Source organism: Sabethes cyaneus, chromosome 3 (genome assembly GCF_943734655.1).
Source record: "Sabethes cyaneus chromosome 3, idSabCyanKW18_F2, whole genome shotgun sequence".
NCBI classification, from domain to species: domain Eukaryota; kingdom Metazoa; phylum Arthropoda; class Insecta; order Diptera; family Culicidae; genus Sabethes; species Sabethes cyaneus.
Window position 1 is genome coordinate 10,568,240 of NC_071355.1, and position 24,773 is coordinate 10,593,012.

General features: G+C 41.0%; 1 protein-coding gene across 3 annotated transcripts in view; it reads right to left on the reverse strand.

Annotated features, from left to right (window-relative positions):
* Positions 1–302: 302 nt before the first annotated feature.
* LOC128744432 (uncharacterized) overlaps positions 303–24,773 on the reverse strand; it is a 185,777-nt gene continuing 161,306 nt past the window's right edge. For all 3 annotated transcript variants that reach the window (XM_053841450.1, XM_053841449.1, XM_053841451.1), the window contains 3 exons: positions 4,324–4,910; positions 4,101–4,263; positions 303–4,033 (listed from right to left, as the gene is read on the reverse strand). In XM_053841450.1, coding sequence (XP_053697425.1) covers positions 1,845–4,033; positions 4,101–4,263; positions 4,324–4,910 — 2,939 coding nt within the window. In that variant the 3' untranslated portion in view covers positions 303–1,844. The remainder of the gene's footprint in view (positions 4,034–4,100; positions 4,264–4,323; positions 4,911–24,773) is intronic.

Consider the following 24,773-nt stretch of genomic DNA (forward strand, 5'->3'; position numbering starts at 1 on the left):
ATCGTAACGTAACGAAACCCAACTTTCTAATAATTTTTATTCCATTGCTACTAAAATCATTCAGAAATAGTTTTTGAAGGTTAAAAATAAAGCCTTGAAATGTGGTGAAATTATTGGTCCAGTGTAGTACAAAATGCGCTGTTGTTGAACAGCCAATAACTCGCTAATAGAATCAACTAATAAGTAACGAAGAAAGTATGAATCAAATAGGAAACTAAATCGAACAGGCAAAAAAGGAAAACTACGACAAACGTAAAATAAAGCAAAACAACAATACAGCCATATTTTATATAAATGTGCATTTTCTTTCATTTTTACAGATTTCTTACCATACCAACTGCTAGGGATAATATTTAGCATATTCAATGTATTCCTCTAATACTACCAACTATCAAATAGTTCTTCCATACAAACGCACGCACCCCCGTCTCATGCACTGTCCCTTCACACATTGCCGCCCGCATTAACCCCCAACCACAGCACAGCAGCAGTAGCAGAACCATCAGAATAATTACTCTCGCTAGCGAGCGCACTCTAGTATCAATAGCCTATAATAACTAAACTTTTTTTTTCTTCTTCTTGCGGTTCATCACGATTATCACTCTCAGGCGCGCGCGCGGTAAACTAACTATGTAGTAGTTATAATAGTTCTTGTTGTTCTAAAGTGTTTATCTAAACGTAAGTCCAAGCGAAACTAAAAACTAACAGAACCATTATTAAGCATAAATTAGTCCTCTTGAATTCTTCTGCAAGTGTATGTATGTGTGTGTGTGTGTGTGTGTGTGTGAGCTTGTGTCTATTCGAAGTATCTTTTCTTCATATTTTCTTTAATTTTTGTGTTTTTTTTTCAAATTTTTTTTATAGTTTTCTACATCTGTACGTTTGCACATAGGCTTAGGTTTGCTTTTAATTAACAAAAAGGATGATAGTTTACTTCCTTTCATGTTTAAAGCTGATCCAATTTAAAATTAATTGATTTTATTTTAGTTTGCGGGTTTCTAGCAATTATCCCGCCTTTTGATTGGTAGCCATCCATCCGTACGTACATGCTAGAGCTAAGCTAGGTGTAAAAAGTAAACGAGTAGTAAGTGTGTTTGGATATAAACAACTAAAAGAGACTAACAAATCTAGCGTATGTGTGTCGAGCTAAACTAAACTTCTAGCATAGCGATTTTTTCCTTTGAATAGAAGTTGTTTTGTTTTGTTTTGTTTGTTTGTTTGATAAACGATCGTAGGTAATAGGAATAATATTACTTAGAGCAATATAATAAATTTCTGCTTGACTGCCATTCTACTCAGCATCACCCAAAATGTTCCGATTTTGAAGCAGAGCAGCATTAATTGACGCTTATCAACTAATTAAGATGTTTTGTTATTTACCTTTTTTGCTAGCCATTACTATTATAGGGACAAACAAATTTTGAGCCTATTTTATACAACCGAAAGATAGAGCAATTATCTTCGGGGAATATACACACGTTTCACTTCACGGTGAAAACTACGTAAACGAAATTTCTTCCGCTCGAAAGTGTTTTCGGCAATTTTCGAACACTCGCGGATTAAATCAAATCGAAAAGCACATCCTACCCGTTCCGGCATTGTTTCCGAACTTTCTTTTCGATGGAAAAAAAACTTGGCGGCGGTGACGAAAAACAATGACATTACAAAACGATGTCAATGCTTACTTAGTTTAGTTCAACTCGGATGTTTTGAAATTTAAAAAGTACCCGAGCGTTCGCCAAACAAAGTAGTTTTCGTCAGGCGACTTCAAATGAAAACATTTTTAGCCGAACGTTTCAGCAAATTCCCGAACCGGGAAACGGCGTCAGCCGAACGACCGGCCATCATCGGCTGTCTTTGCCAAAACCAGCGGTAACCGTGGCAACGTTGGTTGTTGCGGCCGCTGCCGCTGCCGTCGCATTGCCGTTACTGTTTTGCTTTGCCTGTTTGCCACCACCGGCTGGAGCCGTCGGAATGCTTCCCTCGACAGGGCCAGCAGCAACGCCGGTACCTTTGTTGCTGACGGCAACAACAGCAGCAGCGGCACTCTTTTCGGACTCTACTCCTTTGTTGTCCTTTTGCTCACTATTCTTAGGCCCACTACTATTACTCACATTACTACTACTGTTATTGTTGTTGTTGTTGTTGCTACCGTTATTACCTGAAGAAGCAGTTTGCTGGACCGCCGGTGGCGTTCCCGTGCCAGGACCGGGGGGACTCGCGCCGGATCCGCCACCATTTAGCGGAGATGTTTTACTATCGCCGCCTCCTTCGGGTGTTTCCCCGGGGGTGGCAATGCCCGCCGACGAACCGGTTGAATCGCCGGTTCGTTTGTCTTCCTTGCTGCTCGCACCGTCCGTTTGTGGGGAGGAACCGGTCGTCTTCAGTTCTTCCGCCGTGGTTGCATTTGACGTGGCGATTGGACCTCCAGCAGGGTTTCCGTTACTTTCCGCATCCGGTTTGCCACCTTGGGCCGGGGAAGTTCGGTCATCTGCGGGGTTTAGTTTTAGTTCGGTTGTCTGCGCAGCGGTAGGAGCCTTGATTAGAATGGAACTATCTAACGATTGTTGCTGCGGTTGCTGTGGCTGGGTAGGAGATCCACCAGCTCTTTGCTGCTTGAGGGGAGTCATCGAAGCTGGCACCGGTGCCAAGGAGGTCGACTGTGGTGAATCCTGACGGTGAAGGTGCGGATGGGGATGATGGTTGCTGTTAATACTAGCGATGTTTGTACTATTTACAGATGGGATTGGCGGTCCGACAGGCGAGTGCACAACTGCCGGACGGGGAGGAACTGTAGCTGATGCGGCCCCAACAGCGGAACTGGAGCCCGAATTGGAGCTTGTCGGAGGAGTTGCCGCTGTCGTTCGATTGTTGTTGTTGTTGGCAACCGGTTTGTTGCTCAGCGAAAGCGGACTGCCGGAGTTTACGCCGGACATAGACGGCATCGACACCGAAGGTGACGAATAATACGGGTGCGAGTGAGAATGATGGGGAGGAAGACCAGCGCTGCTACTGATTGGTGGCAGCGAGTGAGCTGCAGAAGCGTTCTGCTGGTGAGATTTGGTCGAAAGGGACAGCGGGGCTGAGTTCATCTGCTGAGAGGCCGATGAGATGGAAGGGGAAGAAGGAACTGCCGATAGATTAAGGGAACCGTGAGCCGGTGGAGGAATGTGACCCAGGCTTAGGTTTTGCGCCGCTGCCAATCCCGAGTGTGACAGATTGAGACTGCTCATGTGGTAGCTGGAACTGATCGAGACTGGTGGTAGATTGTGACTGTGGCTGTAAACGGCCAAACTGGTCGGTATCGATGGATGCCCTCCTAGGCTTGTAGGAGGCGGATGCGTCAGATTCATCGAGGACGATGGCGGCGGTTGTGGCACTTGTGGTAGTCCTAATCCCATTCCCAAGCTCAGCGACGGGTGCAACGGATGGTGGGGCGATGGGAGGCCTTGCATCGACAGCGGCCCTTGAGGTCGCATTGGAAGTCCCAGCGGCGACGGTAATCCTGCTGCCAGACCAATCGGGAAGAACGGCCTCGGAAGGGAATGGTGCATCATGTGCTGCGATGCCGCTATTAATCGTTCCCGTTCCCGTTCTCTTTCCCGCTCCCGGTCTCTCCTTTCTCGTTCCTCCTTCTCGCGCATTTCCCGTTCTCTTTGTTCTTTTTCGCGTTGTTCCTTCTCTCTTCGCTCGCGCTCTTCCTTCTCCCGTTGTTCCTTCTCACGCTGTTCTCGCTCCCGTTGTTCCCTCAGTTCCTTTTCGCGCTCCATCGCCTCGCGTGCTTCGCGTGCCCTTTCTTCTTCCCGTATTCGGGCTCGCCGTTCCTCTTCGAGTTTCATGTGCTCATGAATACTTTGCGCTCCGATTCCCATTCCGGGAATCATACCGGCGTACAGGTTGGGCGGATACGGAAGCGAAGAATACAGCGGATGAGCTGCGGCTGCGGCAGCATGGTTCCGCAGCATCTGGAACCGGGGATCCAAATAGATTGACGGATCATGGTATGCCAGGGCGGCCGGGTTGAAAAGATTGCCTGCAGAGTAGAAAGAAAGCAATTGAAAAGATGTTACTTATTAACGTTGGATTTGCATTATACATACCCGGCGGCATTCCAGGAATGGAACCGAATCCACCGTACGCATCCATCGCAAAAGAACCCGCCGGGTGAGCAATCCGTTCGTCCGGTCTGTATGGTTGGAAACCACTTCGGGCCAGCAGCTCCGATGGGATCGCGCTGGAACCGGGAGGATTCAAACGTTGCATCTGCGAATTCGAGGCTTAAGTTAGATTTCAATTCCGGTTACACATCTGGGTTTCGTTTACCTTTTCCGGCGGTGGTTGCGGCGATGAGCGCTTCTTTGGATCGACCCCTCGTGAGCCATCGCCACTGCGGACACGTCCCTCCGCCGATAGTGAGCCGCCTCCTCGCGCGTCGCTCATATCTCGCACGTCCACCTGCCGACGGTCCATGGAATTTCCCACCGAATTTCCCCGACCATCCGAGTTCGAACGATCGGAGACTCCTCCGCCACCACCACGGTCTCCTCGGCCTCCGCCTCCTCCTCCACCGCCACCACCTGCACCGGTTTCGTCGTCTTTTACGTCTGCCTGTTTGGCTAGATTACAGAGCGCCGCCGCAAACGGACCTCGCCCGCTGCCACTGTTGGCCGCCGCCGACGATCCACTCTGAACGGCGGACGGATTCGGCGACGGTTGAACCACACCAACCGGTGCGCTGTGCGGTATTGATAAAGCTGGATTCGTCACGGAGTTCAGAGGAAGGCAGTTCGAACCGACAATGTGATTCGAGTGCGGCGATACGGAAGACGGATGATGCATCGATAGTTGGGACGAAGGAACTGGCGGCGCAGGACTGCTGACTGGACGCTTCTGCGCTAGTTTGGTTGGTACTGCAAAGGAAAAAATAGATGGAAAATATGGCCCGTTAGTGTGGTGCGGATATCGACCGAAATAGATTTTCTAGCGAACTAAATCCAGCAAATTGTTACGATCTAAATTATGTCATTATAGCAACTTCTAGCCCCGACCAGTCAGTCACCCGCAAAAGAGGAGGACGTCGCATGTAGCATAAATTAGTGCTCGCAAATCGATTTGTCACCCGCCGCTCGGTAACCGTAGGACGAAGTGGGGGCGGACGCAACACAAACAGGGCTTTGTGTTCTCGGGAAAATGGTATTACATGCTAAACACAGTGTAACTGACTCGAGCTAGCGGATGCGGCAGGACAGGGCAACCGGTTTGAGTAGTGCACGGCATACATCATCATTATCCCGATCCTCAGGTTTCAACGGTATTATTCTGATCACGCAAACGAATGTGCGGTTGCCGCCGGATAGGTACTATCGAAGGCCCGTGTTTATCCTGTTTTGTGTCGCATACAAAGGCACCGCCTGTTACTGAACTAAAATGGAAGTCAATTGGCTACGTTAAGACCGACTACAACAAGTGTCCGAGAGAAACAACCATGGACCGAGAGCGGGAAAAATTAATCCGCTGCAGTAATTCGATTTTAATAACATTGGCTTGTTTAGTCAACCGTTTCCGGTGTTACTGCTGTGCGGTCGAAGCGGTGGACTAGGAAGTGGAAAATTGTTAGCTGTTGGAGGCGAAAAAGACCGTTTTTATTTAAACAACTACTGTTCTTGCGATAAGTAAATTAATTGCGTAAAAATAGCTTCAGTTTCAAGTCCATCAGACTAAACAAGACATAACACTTATAAATTTTACAAGAACATGAAAGCCTAGTTTAAACCTAGTTTCAAGCCCAATTTAAAACCAATACATTTCCATTTTTAACTCCAATTTTAAGTTAAGTGATCAATCATTCAGCACTGCAGTTCATTACTGAATTGTTTTGAAGTGTAGAAAACTGTGAAAGACAAACACTGTCAGCAGTTCAGTAGTCATGCTGACAGCTAAAAGAATACTACCAGGGGTAAAAAAATTGTCTGCACTGAATGCGTTTTATATTTGCCTTCATGCAGGGCTGTCAATTTTCTCGATCTGTGTTCATGAGTTGCTTCATTTTGCTCATCTTGTGCATATAGAGGCAGAGCAATCTGCTTCTCACAACGATCAAGTTGCTTTCATTTTCTGTTCAACCGTTTCCTCTCCCTCCGAACGATGCCTGAATACTGTTTTCTCTTACGTCCACTCATCTTGCGCAGAAGAAGCACGACGACAAGCAGAGCTAATATTTTCCTCGCACACTGGAGACACGAGGCTATTCGCTCCGTGTCCCAAAGAGAATTTGCGATACAAAACTCGTCGCGTCGGAGAAGGTAACATCCTACTGAGAGAGGGCAAATCGATTCGCCTTCTGTGCTTTACCAGTAAAACGCCAAGAATTGAGATATTTTGCAGAGCACGACAGAAGTCTGATGAGTTATGATTGAAAAACTCCTGAATCTATTTATATAAGAGGCTTATGTCTGTACCGAAAACCAGGTCTCTGACAGGACGTCATAAGAGGCTTATCGGTAACTAAAAAATAGGTCCCTGGCAGGACGTCATGCATTCTTTAATAATGGGTTGCATTCTCAGTCACCTTACTGGTCGAGTGTTGGACTGCTCGATTGCTCAACTGGTTGACTAGACTACTTGACTTACTACTCGACCCAACTGCTCGACTTAACTGCACGATCGAACTACTCGACTGGACTGTTCAATTCGACTGCTTGACTGAACAGAATGATTCATCTGCTCGATTCAATTGTTCAATTCGACGCTCCATTAAACTTCTTGATTCAACTGCTCGACTGGACTACTCGACTCAAATGCTCAACTCAATTGCTCGACTCGACTAATCGACTTAACCGTTTGACCCGACTGCTCGACTCAAGTGCTCGACTAGACTACTCGATCCAACTGCTCGAGTGAACTACTCGACTTAACTGCTCGACTGGACTACTCGATTCAACTGCTCCACCGGACTGCTTGACTGAACAGCTTGATTTAACTGCTCGACTTGACTGTTCGACTCGATTGCTCGACCCAACTGCCCGACTCTCCTGCTCAATGATAGCAAACGATCAAGAATTTTCCAAGCAACATTTTACTCTAATCAGGCTACATAAATGTTGCAAACAGCCAGAGTTAGAAGATGATTTCGAAAGCAGCGTACTTCGAATGCGTTTTTCTCGAAGTCAGAATTTTGCCACTCGGTTCTGTCTGACCATATGAATCGGTTTGCGGCAGACAATAGACGGTTCAGAACCACTCACACAAAAGAGCCATGTTGCCCGCCTATAGAATCAGCACAGTGAAGAGAATGTTTTTACTCAGTTAAAGAAAATCCAATACGACCATAAGAACTATTTGTTTCAGTTTCCGACTATGACTCTTATGTGCAACATTTTAGTGCTATATTATGCAATATAAGAACTCAAAGAACTATTACAAAGATTAAACATCTTCGCAAACACTGACCAATGGAATGTATCCGCAGTTCTCTAAATGCTGACCAGACATTTATATTTTCCGAATCGTAAGATTTGGTCTCAACTAGTGAAAATTAAAATCCCATGTATTAAACAACGTAGAGCAAACTGTTTCTTACGAAAATGTAAGTAAATTTTCTTAGCAAATACACAGATGGATTAGCCGTAGTCCGTTTCCTGCTGCTTTCCAGTAAAGGAAGCCAAAAAGGCGAAAAAATAAAATGGAAGGAGAAAAAACGAAAAAAAAAACGCGAAAAATGTGACAAAAGCTAGACAAACGGGTCAGAAATGAGGATAAAAACGCAAGAGAGAACTATAAAACTGGTATGAAAAAAGAAGGAAAAAACGAAAGCAAAAACGTGACAGAACAGGTGGGTAAACGGGACATAAAGAGAGAAAAAAAGTGAAAAAAAAAGAAAAATGGAGACGAAAAAGAGGGAAAACAAGGCAAAAATCGAAAAGACAGGACAGAAAAGACAAAGAATGGAAAAGAAAAAAGTCAAATAAAAGAAAAGAAGAAAATCAATAAGAAAACAAAGAAAACGAGAGAAAATGAGGATAAGCTGGACAGAAAAGAAGAGAAAACGGGACAAAAAAGGAGAAAAAAATCGTACAGAAAAAGAGCGGAAACGGCAGAAATATTAACGGGGTAAAACGGAAAACAAAAATAGAACATGACAAAAAAGGAAGAAGAATGGAACAAAGGAAGACGAAAACCGGGACTGAAAAAAGTCAAAACGGGACAGACAAAGAGCGAAAATGGGCTTACAAAAGAGGGAGAATGGAGGAAAAAAAAAGAAAAATGGAACAGAGGAAAATTAGAACTCAGGAAAAACGCAAGAGAGAACAAGTAAATAAAAACTGGCATGAAAAAACGAAAGAAAAAACGTGACAGAACAGATGGGTAAACGGGAGAGGGAAAACAAGGTTAAAATCGAGAAGACGGGACAGAAAAAGATAAAGAATGGAAGAGAAAAGAAGACAAATGAGAGAAAGGAAGAAAACCAGTAAGAAAACTAAGAAAACGAGAAAAAATGAGTTTAAACTGAACAGAAAAGAAGAGAAAACGGGATAAAAAGGAGAGAAAAAACAGAATGAAAAAACAAACAAAAAAATAGCAGAAAAAGACCGAAAACGGAACAGAAAAATTAAAATTATACAGAAAAAAATGAAAACGGAAGACAAACAGGGCAAAACAGAAAACAAAAATAGAACATGACAAAAGAGGAAGAAGAACGGAACAAAGGATGATAAAAACCGGGACTGAAGAAAGTCAAAACGGGACAGACAAAGAGCAAAAACGGGCTTGAAAAAGGAGGAGATTGGAAGAAAAAAGAAGAAAAATATGAGTTTAAATTGGACAGAAAAGAAGAGAAAACGGGATAAAAAAGGAAACAGTATAGAAAAAGAGCAAAAAAATAGCAGAAAATATGGGAGCAGAAAAAGACCGAAAACGGAACAGAATAATTAAAATCATGGAGAAAAAAATGAAAACGGAAGACAAACGGGGTGAAACGGAAAACAAAAATAGACAATATGACAAATATGACAAAAAGAAAATGAACGGAACAAAGGAAGACGAAAACCGGGACTGAAAAAAGTCAAAACGGAACAGACAAAGAGCAAACGGGTTTGAAAAAGGGGAAGAATGGAAGAAAAAGGAAGAAAAATGGAATGGAGGAACTCAGAAAAAACGCAAAAGAAAATGTAAAAAAAACTGGCTTGAAAAAACGAAAGGAAAAACGTGACAGAACAGGTGGGTAAACGGGATATAAAATTAAAAAAGTTAAAAAGAAAAAAAAGAAAAAACAAGGTAAAAATCGAGAAAATAGGACTGAAAAAGATAAAGAATGGAAGAGAAAAGAAGACAAATGAGAAAAAAGAAGTAAACCAGTAAGAAAATTAAGACAACGAGAAAAAAAATCAGGATAAACTGGACTGAAAAGGAGTAAAAACGAGACAAAGAAAAAGAACAAAACGGTATAAAAAAAGAGCAAAAGAATGGCAGAAAATACGGGAATGGAAAGAGAGAAAAAATGGTACCGAAAGATAAAAATAAAGAGAGAAATAATATAGGAGTCAGTCCCGGCGTAGCGGTTAGCATTCACGCCTCTCACTCCGAGGACCCGGGTTCAAATCCCAACCCCGCAGAACTCACGAATGACATAAGCTGTTAAAGTGACTAGAATCTAACAAAAAAAAGATAAATAAGGTGAAACGGAAGACAAACGGGGTAAAATGGAAAAGAAAAAAAGAGAACGAGACAGAAAAGAAGGAAGAACGGAACAGACGAAAAGCGGGAGCAAAATAAAGTCAAACCGCAACAGGAAAAGAGCAAGAACGGGCTTGAAAAAGAAGGAGAAAGGAAGAAAAGAGAAGAAAAACGGAACAGAGGAAAATCAGCAGGGCTCAGGAAAATCGCGAAACACTGGTCAGGTAGCGAAGGGAAAAGGAACAGAGAAAGAGGAAACAGCGGGCTGAAAAAAAAGAAAAACAAAAGAGAAAAAGAGAAAAAGAGGGAAAACGAGTTAAGAAAGGGAATAAGAAATAGAAATCAAGAGAAAAGGAGAGAGAGAATAGACAGAGGAAACGAAGAAAACGTGAAAAAGAGGTCGAAAGGGTAAGGGAATGAAAAATTAGACAAAAAAGGGGAAAATGTGCCGGAAAAAGAAAACAAAAAAAGGAGAAATGAAATGGAGAAAAAAGTAAGAAAGAGGAAAAGGCAAATAACCAGAAGAGAAAAGCCAAAGTAAGCATGACATAAAAGATGAAAAATAAAATGCCATCAGAGAGGGAAAACGGAATAAAATAAAAGATGAATAAAATAGAGATTGGTGCTGCTCAGGGCTGGGCTGGTACCGAATGGTCGAAATGCAAACGGGCGAATAACAAATAGCCGAAATCTAGATGGCCGAATTTCAACAACTTTCACAGAAGGCCGAATCACGAAAGGCCCACCCCCCTTTTGGCTGAGTCTTGAAAGGCTTCACATGAAAAGATGAATTTTCTCGGAATACCTAAATAACTATTCGATAAAAAGATATGAATTCGAAAGCAGTTAACAAATAACTTTAATCGGACAAAAAAAAACATTTCTCGAGCAACATGTCAAAGGTTCAATGCAATGTGTCTCCTCTCTTACGCTTATCCCGCTGATACAAATGCATCCGCTGCATCTGTTTAGGATGAAACGGTTGCTGGGGTTCTTGGCTAGCTAATCTTCAAGAAAAATTGGGTTGAAATGCGTTTATGCCGCCGTGAGAAGCGTAAGAGAGGAGGAGACGCGAAGAAAATCTTACTTTTGCACATTTTAGGCCTTTTGACAGGCCGCTCGTGATTTACTTAATTTTGAGTTTGACAGATATCAAAATGACACCCAAAATAAGAAAAGCAGCGCATGGAACCGTTGCTCGCGCATCGTAAAAATCGGACTTCTTTTCAAAAATCTCTGTAATAAAGACAAATAAAGCTTTTTTTCCTTATTTTGACCCCCCCCCCTGCCACCTAGCAACATATACAATTGCTTTCAATACAAACATAAGCGCAGCCCATCTTACATATTTAGACCTGCTTCCTTGTTAAGGACTACCTCTCGTTTGTCAACTCCCCGGTGCTGATTTCCTCATATCAAAGATGGGGCTGTAACATTGTTCTGTAGTAGCCGGATTCTCGGTCGAAAGGCCAAAAGTTCATCCCCGAGGGTCCGAAGTATTATTTCACCATGACTGGCTAAATACTCCCACCGAAAATAAAAATAACAAACAGAAATTATATTTCACAGAATCGTCTTTTGCGGCAATACTTCACAGTTGGCCCGGCCGATTCCACATTTGTGGAATATCCCAGATATTCATTCCTGTTAATACTGACAAGAAGATAATTTGAAATATTTTTTTGATCGGAAATAATTGAAATTATTATCATGAGTCCATTATTGTAAGCAGGGCTTGAAAAGGGAGCGCAAGTTGAATGTGACTGCGTGAATGCGTGCGTTTTTCGCATTCAACTTGCACTTTTTGGACAATCATTTGACTGTTTTTTGAATCCAGTCGATCTGCCGCCTGCGCTGCTGCCGTTTTATAATTCATGTGGCTTCTCAAGCGAAACCAACAGTCGTTCTCCCGCTTGTTCGGTTGTATTGGACGGAGTCCGACCGACTTCTTCCATGCACATGTAGTGGTTGTTTTTTTTTTGCAGTATTGAATCATACGATTGCGCGGCTGCTTTTCGTTAGCGTGGTGACTGCCAGTCATTTGACTGTTTTGCAGTCATTCGCTGCTCTAAACGGTAAATGCAACTTGATCGAAATGAAAATGTTAAAAAAGTTTAGAATGCATTCGTTCTACTATTCAGTAGGAGGTATGACTGAGCAAGCTGCTAGTTGCGTTATGCATAGCGTTCGTATTCCACCTATAGTCTTACAGTCTATTATATCTGGTAAAAAATATGGGAATTATAAGTCGACCAACAATTGAGTATATTTTACGTTTTGTAAACTTATCCACGGTGCCTAATTCTGCGCACTTTCTTGTCCATGTTCCTAATTCTGCGCATGTTTGCTCCTAATTCTGCGCACCCAAAAAATGAAAATAAATACTCCTGCCATGCTGTTTATGTCTTTATACGCTAAAAGCACACCAAAAAATCCGGCATTAGCCATTACCATAATCAAATTCATGATCCGGCCTTTTTATGCTGTCCGGGTGGCAAAGGAATATTGTTATCATTTTGATTGCCTCATTTTAAATATTTTATTCTCGATAACGTGAAGGGCGAATTGATTCGGGTTTTCTGCATACTGAACATTACACTGTAAACTAATACTAAAAATTGTGTTTTCATGTAGAAACCACTTCCCCACTCTCTGGCAGCCCCATGAGGTTGGACATTAAAAAAATAGACAAGACATGGTTTCATGAATTGGCGCTCGTAGGTTCGGACCCCGAGACACAGCACAGGATGCCAATCAATGCAAGTTAAAGATTCTACTTGAACTTCCATGCCTCTATACTTCAGCCATTTGGGTGAAGTTGCGTATTCTTTCGCGATTTCTTCGTAGAATACATTACTGCGCAGAATTTGGAGCAAGAATAAAAAATCTGCGCATTATTGCATCGAATTTTTCTAAGCAAAGTAATGCATGCAATTACTCTTTTTGTCTAAAACATGACTAAAACTAATTATTCTTTCTAATTATGCTGGGTAATTTGATCATTGCAAAGAATTTAGATCATAAATTTGTTAATTTTCTAGAAGGACAATCTTAGCGTTGGTGCTAACGACGATGTTTTCTGTCATATAAAATACTTTCAGTTTTACGTTAAATTATTTCGCTCTCAAATATTAGGGCCCGTTTGTGAATAATGGCGTAATATTCAACAGACATTTATAAAAAAATAACGCAATGATCATAGTTATGCACAATGTTAAAAAATACTTATATAAAGAAAAATGCGCAGAATTAGGAGCGGTCACGGTACCTATTTGATTTTATCTGTTGAAGCGCCATTTTTTATTTATTTTTCTCCTAAATGTGAAATTAAATTTAGCCGGGTTAATTTTTCAATTGTATTTGAATGTTATCATAATTTTGCTCCACTTTCATCGCAGGTTTATCGTCGTCGTGTTATTTCAGGCAGTCGTCTCCATTCAACTCTATCTTGAGCTACTCTTCGCCAATTATCCAGTCGTTTCAAAAGTCGCAAATCACTTTCGATCTGGTCGAGCCATCTGGTACATTGAGCTCCTCCAGAGATCTCTGGTGCCGGTGGGGCTGTTGAAGTGAGCTATTTTCGTCGCATTGACGTCGGCATTCTCGACGACGTGTCCAACCCAGCTTTTACTAAATGAACGATGGGAATCTACCCAAGTAGTACCTGTAGCCTTCATACGCCTCTGCCACTCTCTGTTTTTAGTTTGTACTCCGCCAAATATTGTGCGTATGTGAGCTGCGTCGCAGCTTCAAGTTGCATAAAGAACCATAAAGGCTTTTGTACAAGTTTCGTACGGCGGCGAATGCGCCTTGATCGAAGCGTTTTGGGAGGGCAAAGTAGGTCCGATTTCCCGCTTGAATGCGTTATTGAGTTCCTTACTACTATTTCCTCTACAAAGGAAAATATCCAATTCCAGGATCTTGAAGGAAAAGGGGTTACTAGGTAACACGAAGTGCAGTTTGGAATAACATGACATATGGACATAAAACTATCTTTTATAATTAATTTTTCGCTATAAAGCGAACCCTCTTCAAACCGATTTAAAATCCGGCAACATTCCCTCAAATTACGCATCCTTTACCGTTTTCCTTCAACAAAAATAAAAAATACTCCCGTCGTACTCACTCACTCAATAAAACCGGCCCTGGAATGCATTTTTCATTCGCCATAACCTCCTACAAATGGCCCGTTACAAACAAAAACACGTTCCGTTCCGAATGGTGCTATATTTATCTCCCCTTATTTTCGCAGCCATCGTTGTTGTGTGTTGTGTCATCCGAGGAAGCTTCTGTCTCGTCGGAAGAAGGCGGTGATGATGCCGCTGTCTGCCCAGCCACCGGTATTCCTCCATGTGCGTAAAGAAACAAGTACTATACATTCTGGTCGAAAAGTTTGTCATTCATACAGAAGAAAGCTGCTACCCGCAGCTCCGTTCAAATTGGATCGTTACACAGTGTGTCGTGGTGGCCGTGGTGGTGCCGTAATCGTTTCGTGTGTCTCAATTCATTTAACCGTAGTCAAAACAATTAATTTCTCTCTAATACTTGTCACTTACTCCCAAGGATGGTGGTTTCGACGAAGGATTGGATGGGTGCGTGGATGGGGAAGAGAACCCGCTACCAGCTGGTATAGGAGCGAGCTAGCCAGCCGCTCTACAGTCTACATAGAAGGGGGAAGGAGGGGTGTGAATGACGACAAAAGAATGTGACTCTGGAATGACGAAAATTTCTAAGCTCAGTTAGTGAGAAAATGTTAGTCGAAGAATTTCAAACATTTTCGGGCAACGAAAAGGAACGCTTTGAGAAGCTTGGCTTTGCCTTGCCGGCCTGGCCCCCACCCGCCCTAGTTGGGAAAGTGTCTGCCAGTCACCCAGCCAGCCAGCCACCCAGCCAGCCAGACCTGAAACCGTAAGAAAGGAGTTTCAGGATGAACTATGCTAAGCTGGTGAAGAAATAGTAAGGTGTTTGGTTGGAATGTGTTTTTGTTAGCTACACTGTCTGGTAGTTGGAACATTCCAACATGCTATTTGCAACCGATCTAGATATTTCTATGAAACGTCAACGAATTATTAATAATAATAATACTTTGCTTCACTTTGCTGGTGGCAACTGTTTTCACATGGCAGCTAAAACGGTTATTAACAGCCCACTACAAATTACATTGTATACAGCTTCCAATTATCGCTGTGATCAAACAAATCTGTATAGAAACAGTAAATGAAACCACCAACGCTGTTGCGGCATTCGAGCTTGATCCGGTGAGCGGATTACTGCAAAATGTGGCCATTTCCGTCGGCTAGAAAATGAGATGAAAATCGGCTTTATTCAATTGCTCGTTCGTCGGGTGCGTGACTCAAACTCGGGGGGAAGAGAAGGCAAGTGGCCGGCAACAGGACCGGTGGGGCGGTGACGATACAGAAGCTGTGCTGTGCTGCGCTGCGAATACGCAATCGGGTAAATTTTCCTCTCAACCATTTAAAAACGTATCAATCAGCAGCAACCATTGATCCGTGCTAATGGGGCGGAAAATGATATACAGCTTGAATGCGAAATCAACGTCTGCTAATTAATTAATCAGTGCGATAATAACAGCAACAGGAGCGTAGAACCGTGCAAAATTGCCTACGCGACACGCTTGTTCACAGATAGGTGTGAAGTGTTATTTCTGTCTGACTATGTAAATAGAAAATACATTCAGCTAACTGGCTGGTGGCAATATCACGACACAACACAACACGACACGACACGAGTGATATTTTTAAAACCACAACGCGTTGCTAATTCGTCTTCAATCATTCATAAGCTTCAGTAGTACTCAAAAGAGCCCATTATACTTAGATTTTATTACTTTGTTTATTTTCTAATAGTGCGTTGTTTTTCCTGCTCCGTTCAAGTTGTTTTAATTATATTTAAAAAAACATAGGAAGAAGCGAAGACAACCCCACAAATTTTATTTCTCATTCCCAGAATATCCATTTCACACCAAAAAACTGCCTCAATCTAGTCCCCTTGTTTTTTTTTGCTCTCTGAGTTTATATTTTCCACTGCATTAATCCTCCGGATACGATGCCAATAATAGGTTCAGAGCACCACAGCTGAACCCAATTATCCCCGGTGGTGGCGTGCCACCCATATTATTACCCAAAACGCAACCGAAAGACGGCCGGCGCGTAGTAAAGCGATACGGGTTCAAATCCCGTCAGGCGTCAGCCCGCCAGCTAACGGGCCAGAAACAAGGCAAGAAGAACCGCCTTCGGATCGAACACGGTTGACTGGCGCGCGATCTCACCCCGAACGGGCGGAGCGCGCACTAAAAGTAAGTGAGGGCGCTAAAAGATGAATGTGCGAGGCCAAATGTGACAAATTACTGCATGAGCACGCACATGCTGCTGCTGCTGCTGCCGCCGCCTATGCCTGCCGGCGTCCATTCGTTCTTGGCGTTGCACACAGTGGTCCCAAATCGCGTAAAACGCGACCATTACACACTTAAATATAGAATGTAATCTCGGTAAAGCAAATCACCGAACTACGTAAAATCATGTGTATTTTACCGTGATATCGGTAAAGATTTCTAGTTTTACCGTAATTTTGAATATCTCTATATTGAGATTATGGAAACGAAACGTGTTTATCGACATCTGTTAAACTACAAAACTCCGACCTCAGTAGAAGGAAGTGCCGTTCTCGGTACTCCAGGAACATTTTACTAAGAAACAATTAAAAAGAGCAACCTGTTTTACCAAGGTCCTGGGAAACAAAATTTTCCAAATTATCGTCATGTTTTCCGAGATATTCATGGTAAATAATTGATTATTATACTGTAACATTAAGCACATTCTTGCAGATTTCCAGTTTTGATTGTTGTCCGATCTAAAATCCCTATGAGCGGATTAAGGTGTACACACGATGCAGTTTTAGGCAATTTTCAAACTAAGCTCAGATGTAGCTTGTAATGGGTAATTTTATTTAACATATTTCTGATGAACAAAATAAATTTTTCTGCAAAAAGTTGGCCAAAGTACGGCAAATTCTTTGAAAGTTTTTCCGAAATTTTCGTTAAAATTTGACAATTGACTTTTCGGAGATTCGGTAGTTTCAGAATTCTTTTTTTATCAAAGGTGGAGGAGCGTCCGGTGAGGAAGAATGGTAGACTGGACGATATGGCGAACTTCGATGTGGGGCCAAAAATATATTGCGTAGTTCAATTACTGAGTGGGACTCTAACGCACACTCTCTCGGTTTGCGCCCAAGTGTTTTGACAATTAAACTATCAATACACGAGACCCTATATTAGACAATCTCACATCTAGTTTCGATCATTCCAGTCAACAAAATCGAGATTTTCGGTAAAGTGTGACACTTATTAGATTTGCTAGATCTCGGTCATTTGATGTTTTACCGATATTACTGCTGAGAGCTCAGCTGTTGAAATCTCGGTAATTTGGTTTACCGTTTATTGACAAAATATGGCGCATCTTTCTGCACTATTGTGGTGATTGTGAATTCACCTATTAGGAAGACGCAAACATGTTTTCTTCTAAAGAATTGCAGAACACACTAAAATGAACAACTCTGCTGAATATAGTAACTGTCTATCTCTTACTAGATAGAGATCAGCATGATGTTTGCCCCGTAACTGTCCTGTACTCTAACAGCCGGCCGTGAAGTCTGTCGCTAAAGAAGGGTCAAGTTTTAGAAAGACGTTTAAGCACAAGGCTTTGGCTATCCCTTACTGGTTGCGATATTCCGCTCAATAACTTTGCACATAATTTTTTTTATTGCTTTTAAATGTTCAAATGTCACATAGTTTTGTGAATAAAATAGATAGAATCATCAGAAGATCAGTTGCTATGATTGAGTATATACCCTACTAGCACAGTTGTTGCAAACCAGTTGTGATAACCGATTTACGACTAATTTTAGTCATAAATAAGTTTCTGCAACGTTAAGTGCAAAAAATGTGCTGCTTGGGTATAAAAAACCAAACAGGATTGGTACGTGAGAAAGCCGGCAATGTTTTGGCTATCACTTTTATTGGTGGAGAACTTTGACTTTCTTATGTTTCGCCTTTTTTTTGACTACTTTCTTTGTTCTGTAGTTTAAACCCTTAGTATAATTTCTAATATATTGCTTGTTTTTGTACTCATTGACGAATAAATCTGGTGTACCGCAAGGCACTAACTCGCGACCTCTTTTGTTCATTTTGTTCTTTAGCGACGTTACTTCTGTGCTTGAAAGAGGCTGCAGACCAGTGTATAGTAACGATTCTAAAATCTAAATATACACCGTTTGTTGCATTGAGGATTGTCACCGTCTACAATTTCTTTTGGATACGTTTGTGGGTTGATGCAAAATGAATAACTTGACTGTCAGCGTAACTGATTTTAAAGACCCGCACTGCCGAAAAGAACTGTATTGTGGCTCAGTTTGTCCCTTCCTCGAAAATGCGCGCCTAATGTGAACTTTGCATAATCTTCATTGGAAGCTTCGAATTGCACGAGGAGGTGGATACGATTGGTGCAGGCTAGTTTGCATTGACACAACCTGGAAAGTTTCCCACCGTATCCCGATCGCTGCCATTTGCCTGGTCTAGATACCTAAAAACGCCGCAGCAAAATTAGCCAGGCTTTGTTTGTGGCGAATCTGTTATACGGCGAAGTTGATTCGCAGTAAATACTTTCGTTAGTGAATTTCCGCGCAGGACTTTGTGACCATCTTCACAGGTAATTCTGCTGATTCGGCCTAGTAAATTGTTGGGTATAAGTTGTCCTTACCCGCTACAGCTCGTCTGGATTCAACTAAAGGGATAACACCTATTAATCAGTAAGCCTAGGAAAAAGCATGTACCTGAATAGAAGTGGTTCCTGCGTACACACTAGAATCTCTTTTTACGTCCTTTCATTTTAAGTGATTTCGTTTTCGTTCACTTTTTTACGTCCGAAATTTGAACTAACGTCCTCTCGTTTGACGTCCAAAATTTAAATTGCCGGTGCTCATTTCTTTTTAAGGAGACAAGCGAGCAAAATTTTTGAAAAATCAAATTTTTTTACTTCAGGTTTTGATTCTGCAGTCTTTTTCGTTTATTTTGATACTAATTTTGTGATGATCCGACCACGGGAAGTGACTGAAAAACGATCGAACACTTAAGCATTCCACTGCGGCGTGGAACAACCTCGCTGGAATAAAACGCCGCTCCTGTAAAAACACGATTTTCAAGCTTTATGTACCTTTCTCTCAGAAACTACACACCGTATTGAATTTTTTTTTTGTTTTATTGGTAGAAGCTTGGCAAAGACTTTTATAACTTTTGAGCGTTGTAAACTAATCACAGCTTGAGAAAAAGGAAAAAGAATATTTTTCGAAACTGTAGTCCTTTTACAATTGACGAAGGGACGGTAGAAGAAAGTAATGAAATTTTTAGAGTGAGGAGAAAGAGCGGAATGGTGAGAGCTAGTATTGCTTTTCATTTCGCGGTTGTAAACTGACTGGTGCCAAATATAGGTGCCGGTCTTACCCCCTGTTGATTTCCATTTTCTCACACGCGCGTTTTAGTTCTAACGAACACGCCGGCATGAGTATCTCCTACGGACTCTCGCTCTTATTTTTTCATGCACTGCAACAAGTTTTTGCGAGTGTGTATTTAGCTCGATTTGCAACATTGCCGATTTCATCCGCCTAGTTTTAGGCGCCGTCTATTATACGCAATGCATGTAATATCCCTTAATTTAAAAAAAACACATTGGCAGAAAACTGAAATTTAAATTCGATCTATAGCAATCGGACGTTCATATGTACGGCATAAAATGAAAGATGGGGTGCATATCCCAATCTTCCCTGCCTTTTACCACAGGACAGAAGTGGAAGCAGAAATCAGACGAACGCATACCAATGCACACGAAAGCATGTGAAAGCTGCTATGCGATTGGCAGCGAGCGTTCTGCTTATATTGCTGTTATTCGCTTCTATGAGAAAACCTTCCCAAAGAAAAATAAAAACAAAAAAAACTCTGTTACTAGTTTTGATCGCCGAATCGTTCGGACTTACACTTCTGTTCTGTGCTTTTACGTACTAGTGTCTACCATATCGCGTATTCGCAAATATACAAATAAAAAATTATTCAAGGATTTAAGGGTCATTAAAAATCATTCACAAAATAAGCATTTTAAGATTTGTTTGACTTGTCAACTTAAAAAGATTTTGCTTAAACTTATACGAAATGCGGTAATTTAACGGTGTAAAATACTCGCACGCCGATGCACGCCACCGCCGCCGAATAAAAATGATTCCTGCGCCGCCGCCGCCGATAATCTGACCGGCGCGGCGCAACCTCTAGAATTAGCATCCTCTCTCTTTACGTTCAAAATTTGAATTAATGTCCTCATTTTATTACGATCGATTTTTTTACGTCCCCTCAATAGTGGACGTAGAACGAGATTTGAGTGTAAACAAGTTAACTAGGTCGAATTACGCCTGTCTAAGATATATTCTTAGAAAACATTAATTGCAAAGAGGGTTATTTTTCGATAGAATTGTTTGTAGCTCTCTAGGTGAAAGAGATAGAGGATTACAGTATTTGACAAAGTGACTTATTTTAGTGTGTACTACAACTTTTCTGAAGACACTATACCTCTTTGGACGCATTTAAATAAACAAAAAATTGTGTCAATCCTAAAAAAGCACCAAAATCATTTTATAATTTTTCAGGGGCAGTGTCTTTAGAGAAGTTACTAGGGTGGCCGTGAAACCACCTTTAGGTGAACACGTTTTTCCAAAGACAAATTTCTTCAGAAAAGTTGTAACATACTTTTCAAATAATTTTCTTTGGTGTTACTTCGGAGATCTCTTGACGGAAATTTGACACTTTGTGGATAAAATATAGTACTTTATTATGAAAGTTGTTTAATTTGCCCAAAGATGCTCGAAAATTAAAAAAAAATTGAATGAAGCAAATCTTTTTTTATATTTCATATCTCATTAAATATGCGTCCAAGCAACAAACAGTTTTTAGAAAAAATGCGTGTTTTAACACACTGTATAATTTTATAGAACAAGTAAAAGAAATGAAAAATTGTGGGCAAAGTTATTACTATTTGTTTATTGTATTCATCTAACAAATTATCTTAATGCATAAAAATATCACAGTAAAGTTATTGCAATCCTCGTATAGCAAATAATTCAAATCTAGTAATTCTACGTGAGAAAATGCCTGGACTTTCCCGAAACTTGAATATGTCTTCAACAGAAGCGCAAGTACGTATCATCGTATCGTATTATGTCGCCGTAATAATCGTAAGAGAGGGACGCCAAAGAGAGTCTCTCAATGTTTCTAAGGTTCTTTTGAAAAACTACGCGACATATATCTTTTTAAAGTTTTTCCATAAGCTTCAGATCATAGCGACTCGGACAATGTTCTGTTAGATGTACTTCGAAAGTTCCAGGATTTGGCAAGTCATTGAAATGTTTGGAGCGATAAACCGTTTCGACTGCCTAGCATCGAAGGTGTTATTCCAATTTGATTTCAGTTTCGCACATTCCCATGCTTTTAGCTCCATTTTTACCTTCTCTTAAATGGTATGATAGTTCGAAAACAGACACTGAGGAAGCCTGCAAGTCGTAGGCGAAATACGTATCTGTCGTGAATAAAATCTACATAGTAGAATTAAATTGGATAAGTTTTCTTCTTTTTTAATTTTAGGTATGATAGTAGTTTTATTGCCATTAATGTTGAGGCCATGCCTATCACACCATGATGAAATAAAATTTAGAGCAATTTGCATTCGGTCAGTGATGATAGAATCTAATGATGTTCGACGAACAATTACACTCAAGTCGCTTTTTACGCGAAGGATACGTCCCGCATAAATCAAAACCGCGTAAATTCCGAAAATCGCGTAAAAATCCGCGTAAATTCCGAAAACCGCGTATATTCCGAAAACCGCGTAAATTCCGAAAATCGCGTAAAAAACCGCGTAAATTCCGAAATTCGCGTAAAAATAGTCGCGTAAAAAGCGACTTCAGTGTATTACTATATCATCTGCGAAACCAATTATGTATTTTGAAGCCTAGGGCTGTGAACATTTGAAGGTCAGCAACTATTATAGACCACAGTAAAGGTGATACAGTAATGTTCCGATTTTGTCAGCCTATAAATTTTGTTTAACGTTTGTGCTTTTAAACGTGATTTATAAAACTTTTCAGCCTGCTTGAAACGATTCTAGTTCTCTGTGGAGAGTTTTTGAATAAAATGATGCCTTCTTGCAAGTAACTCGGGGTCAAAATTAGGGTATTTTTATAGTAAAAGTTCTATAGTTCCTTAACAAGCAATATTCAGCAATGTTGTGTATTTTTACTATTTGTACAACATTGTAAGGAAGGAAAAAGTCATACAACAACTACGAAAACTGTTAAAATAGAAAAACTGATTTTAACGATTTTTCATTTATGAGAAATAGGATTGTTCCTACTGTCTTCAGCAAAATTTCTCGTAATAATATGCTGTAAAACTTTGCAGAACACATAAATGTGTTATATTGAAACTGAAGAAAAATAAATTTTTTATTGCACTTTTAGGGGGATTAATCAAAATTTGAATTCCGCTGGACGATAGAACTTTTAATTTTAGCAAACTCTTCCGAAGGTTCGATAAACCTAAAACCAATTTTTCCCGCTCAAAGCTAATGCGCACCAAAAAAGGTTCTGGACCAGTGTCCTGTGCCCGGTTCATTGAGCTTTCGGTTGACCAATTGAGGGTTAAATTTTAATTTTTAGTAAAAGTTTTCGATATTGCAAGGTCCTAAGTCTTGAATTTTGAAAAAAGTTTCGATTTTGTCAGTTTCCCCATTTTGTCAGCCCAAAATTCAACATGGGGCTGACAAAATCGGAACATTACTTTATTACATCTTCTTGTGGGCTTCCAAGATTTGCTGATATCTCTTTTTGATAACATTTCACTAATTCAGTGCATAATGGATATATCGAAATCACGTTATGCGTCAATTACTTTTTTATTTTTATTTTTAGTGAGTTTCAAGTTAGTTTTAACCATTGGGTCGCAGCCGTAATCACTGAATTATGAGATGAATTACCAAATGCGCCTTCTATGTCAAGGAAGCCAACTAGTGAAATTTCTTTCGCTTCAAAACATTTTCCTAGTTTTCTTACAACAGTTTGTACTGCTGAAGATTTGCCTTCTTGATATGCGAATGGATATTTGCTCGAACGATATTTGGCTAAATCTGATGACTTTATATATGCTCATCAATTATTTGTTCCATTGTTTTCAACAAAACAGACGATAAGCTTATCGACCTGGAAGATTTTCGGGAAAAACCACGTGACCCGTACTTGTCGCCATGCTGCTGGTATGTGGCATAGTATTAGATATAACACTCGGCTCCAACAGAATCAGTCTTAAGTTGACACAATGACACGTTTCAAATGAGGCACCAACATCTGATCATTGCTTCATACATTTTGATCATTTGGGTGTCTCCTTGAATGTTGCAACTTTTCACAATTCAAGATTATCACAACAACTTTAATCGCAGAAGGTTTTGAGATAGCTTGATACTGTCAAAATCGAAGGAATATCAGATTAATAACACTCAAAATTTGAACGGCGCATACTGTAATAGTCCAGAAATCGTTTTAGGTAACTAGGCATTCGCTCGAAGACAACTGAGGCTATTTAGTGGACCGTGAAGAGCTTCTCTCCATACAAATCTCCTGGGGCAGATGGAATATACCATATTCTACTACATAATTATACGCGTTTTTGCGATTTGAGACCACTGTGCGCTGATCGGGATGAACAACGAAAAAAACGAACGCCGTTGATGGGATCATAAACGCTCTCCCGCATGAATGTGTGCGACTCATAACAGTTGTGACAAGCTGCTAAATGTTTGGTCGCGTTTCTATTAATATTTTTCCGTGTCGGACAAGCTGTTTTCAGTGTCGCATTACATACGGATACAGCCCCGGTTGAGAGTTGAGAAAATTGCTTCGTTCGAACTTCGAACCGAACTGAACCGAACCATCACAGACGGTCGCCGGCCGAAAACGAAAAGACTGTGTTTAGGTAAACAAAAACCCAAGAAGATGAACAACATTGAAAGATGAGAAAGCGTTGGAAAATGATCTCAGCTGTCATGTGTGCGTCGTCGACGGCGCAGACGGCGGGTAGGTAGGTTTTGGCTCCGCTCGTTTATGATCTGTTTTATTCCTCTACTTATCCTGGCTGGTGTCTGCGCTTGGGTCGGTGTTTTCTCTTATGTTATAATAAATTCTTTTGTTGGAGGTTTTTTCCTACATTGAGGATTAAAAATAGGTTCACTTTCGTGTCTAATTGAGACAAAACTGCGGTACGCTTGGGTGTTTTTTTTTTAAATGAAGCAGATGACAATCGGCGTTTCGTTTCGGGTGGTCCTACTTTTGTTGTCGAAAACTAATTGCGGAGCAAATCGGTGATTTGTTCTTTCTGAATTAAGGAACTATAATCATTTATGAACTCGTGTTAGATTAAAAAATAATTATGTACCGAATGCTAATCCTGTCGGAAAAAACTTGAAATAACATTTGAAATGGTTCTTACACCATTTTTGGCGATATTTTGTCTGAGTCACTCAATCGAATCTTGATGTTATATAAAGGCCGCAGTGTGGCATGTTGCACCATCTTGTTGAAACGAAGGTCATCAATTTAATCAAATTTTAGAAAGGAAAAGTTTGATTAATGTAAAGCGTTGTAAGCATTGGAAAGATAACCAACAGCTAAAATAAAGTAGAAATAAAGCACACAAGAAAATGCAAAGGAATAAAACATGTTGCCATTTATTCATTTTCTGAGAAAAATCCCAAGCGTCTGATCATCGGCAGAAAACCCTGAAGTGGCAAAAAGCCAAAGGCAGCGATTTGTTCTGTTCAAACGGATCCTGGTCGAATTATGCTTTCGCTTGCGTAACTTCTGCAACCATGAACCATAACATTTATTAAAAGGAGTGTTGTTGTCTTTTCTAGAGCACAGCGTGAGATTGATTGCTTTTTCCGGTCCGCCTTGGCAAACTGTCACCATTCAAAGTCGACTAAACGGTGGTACAATGA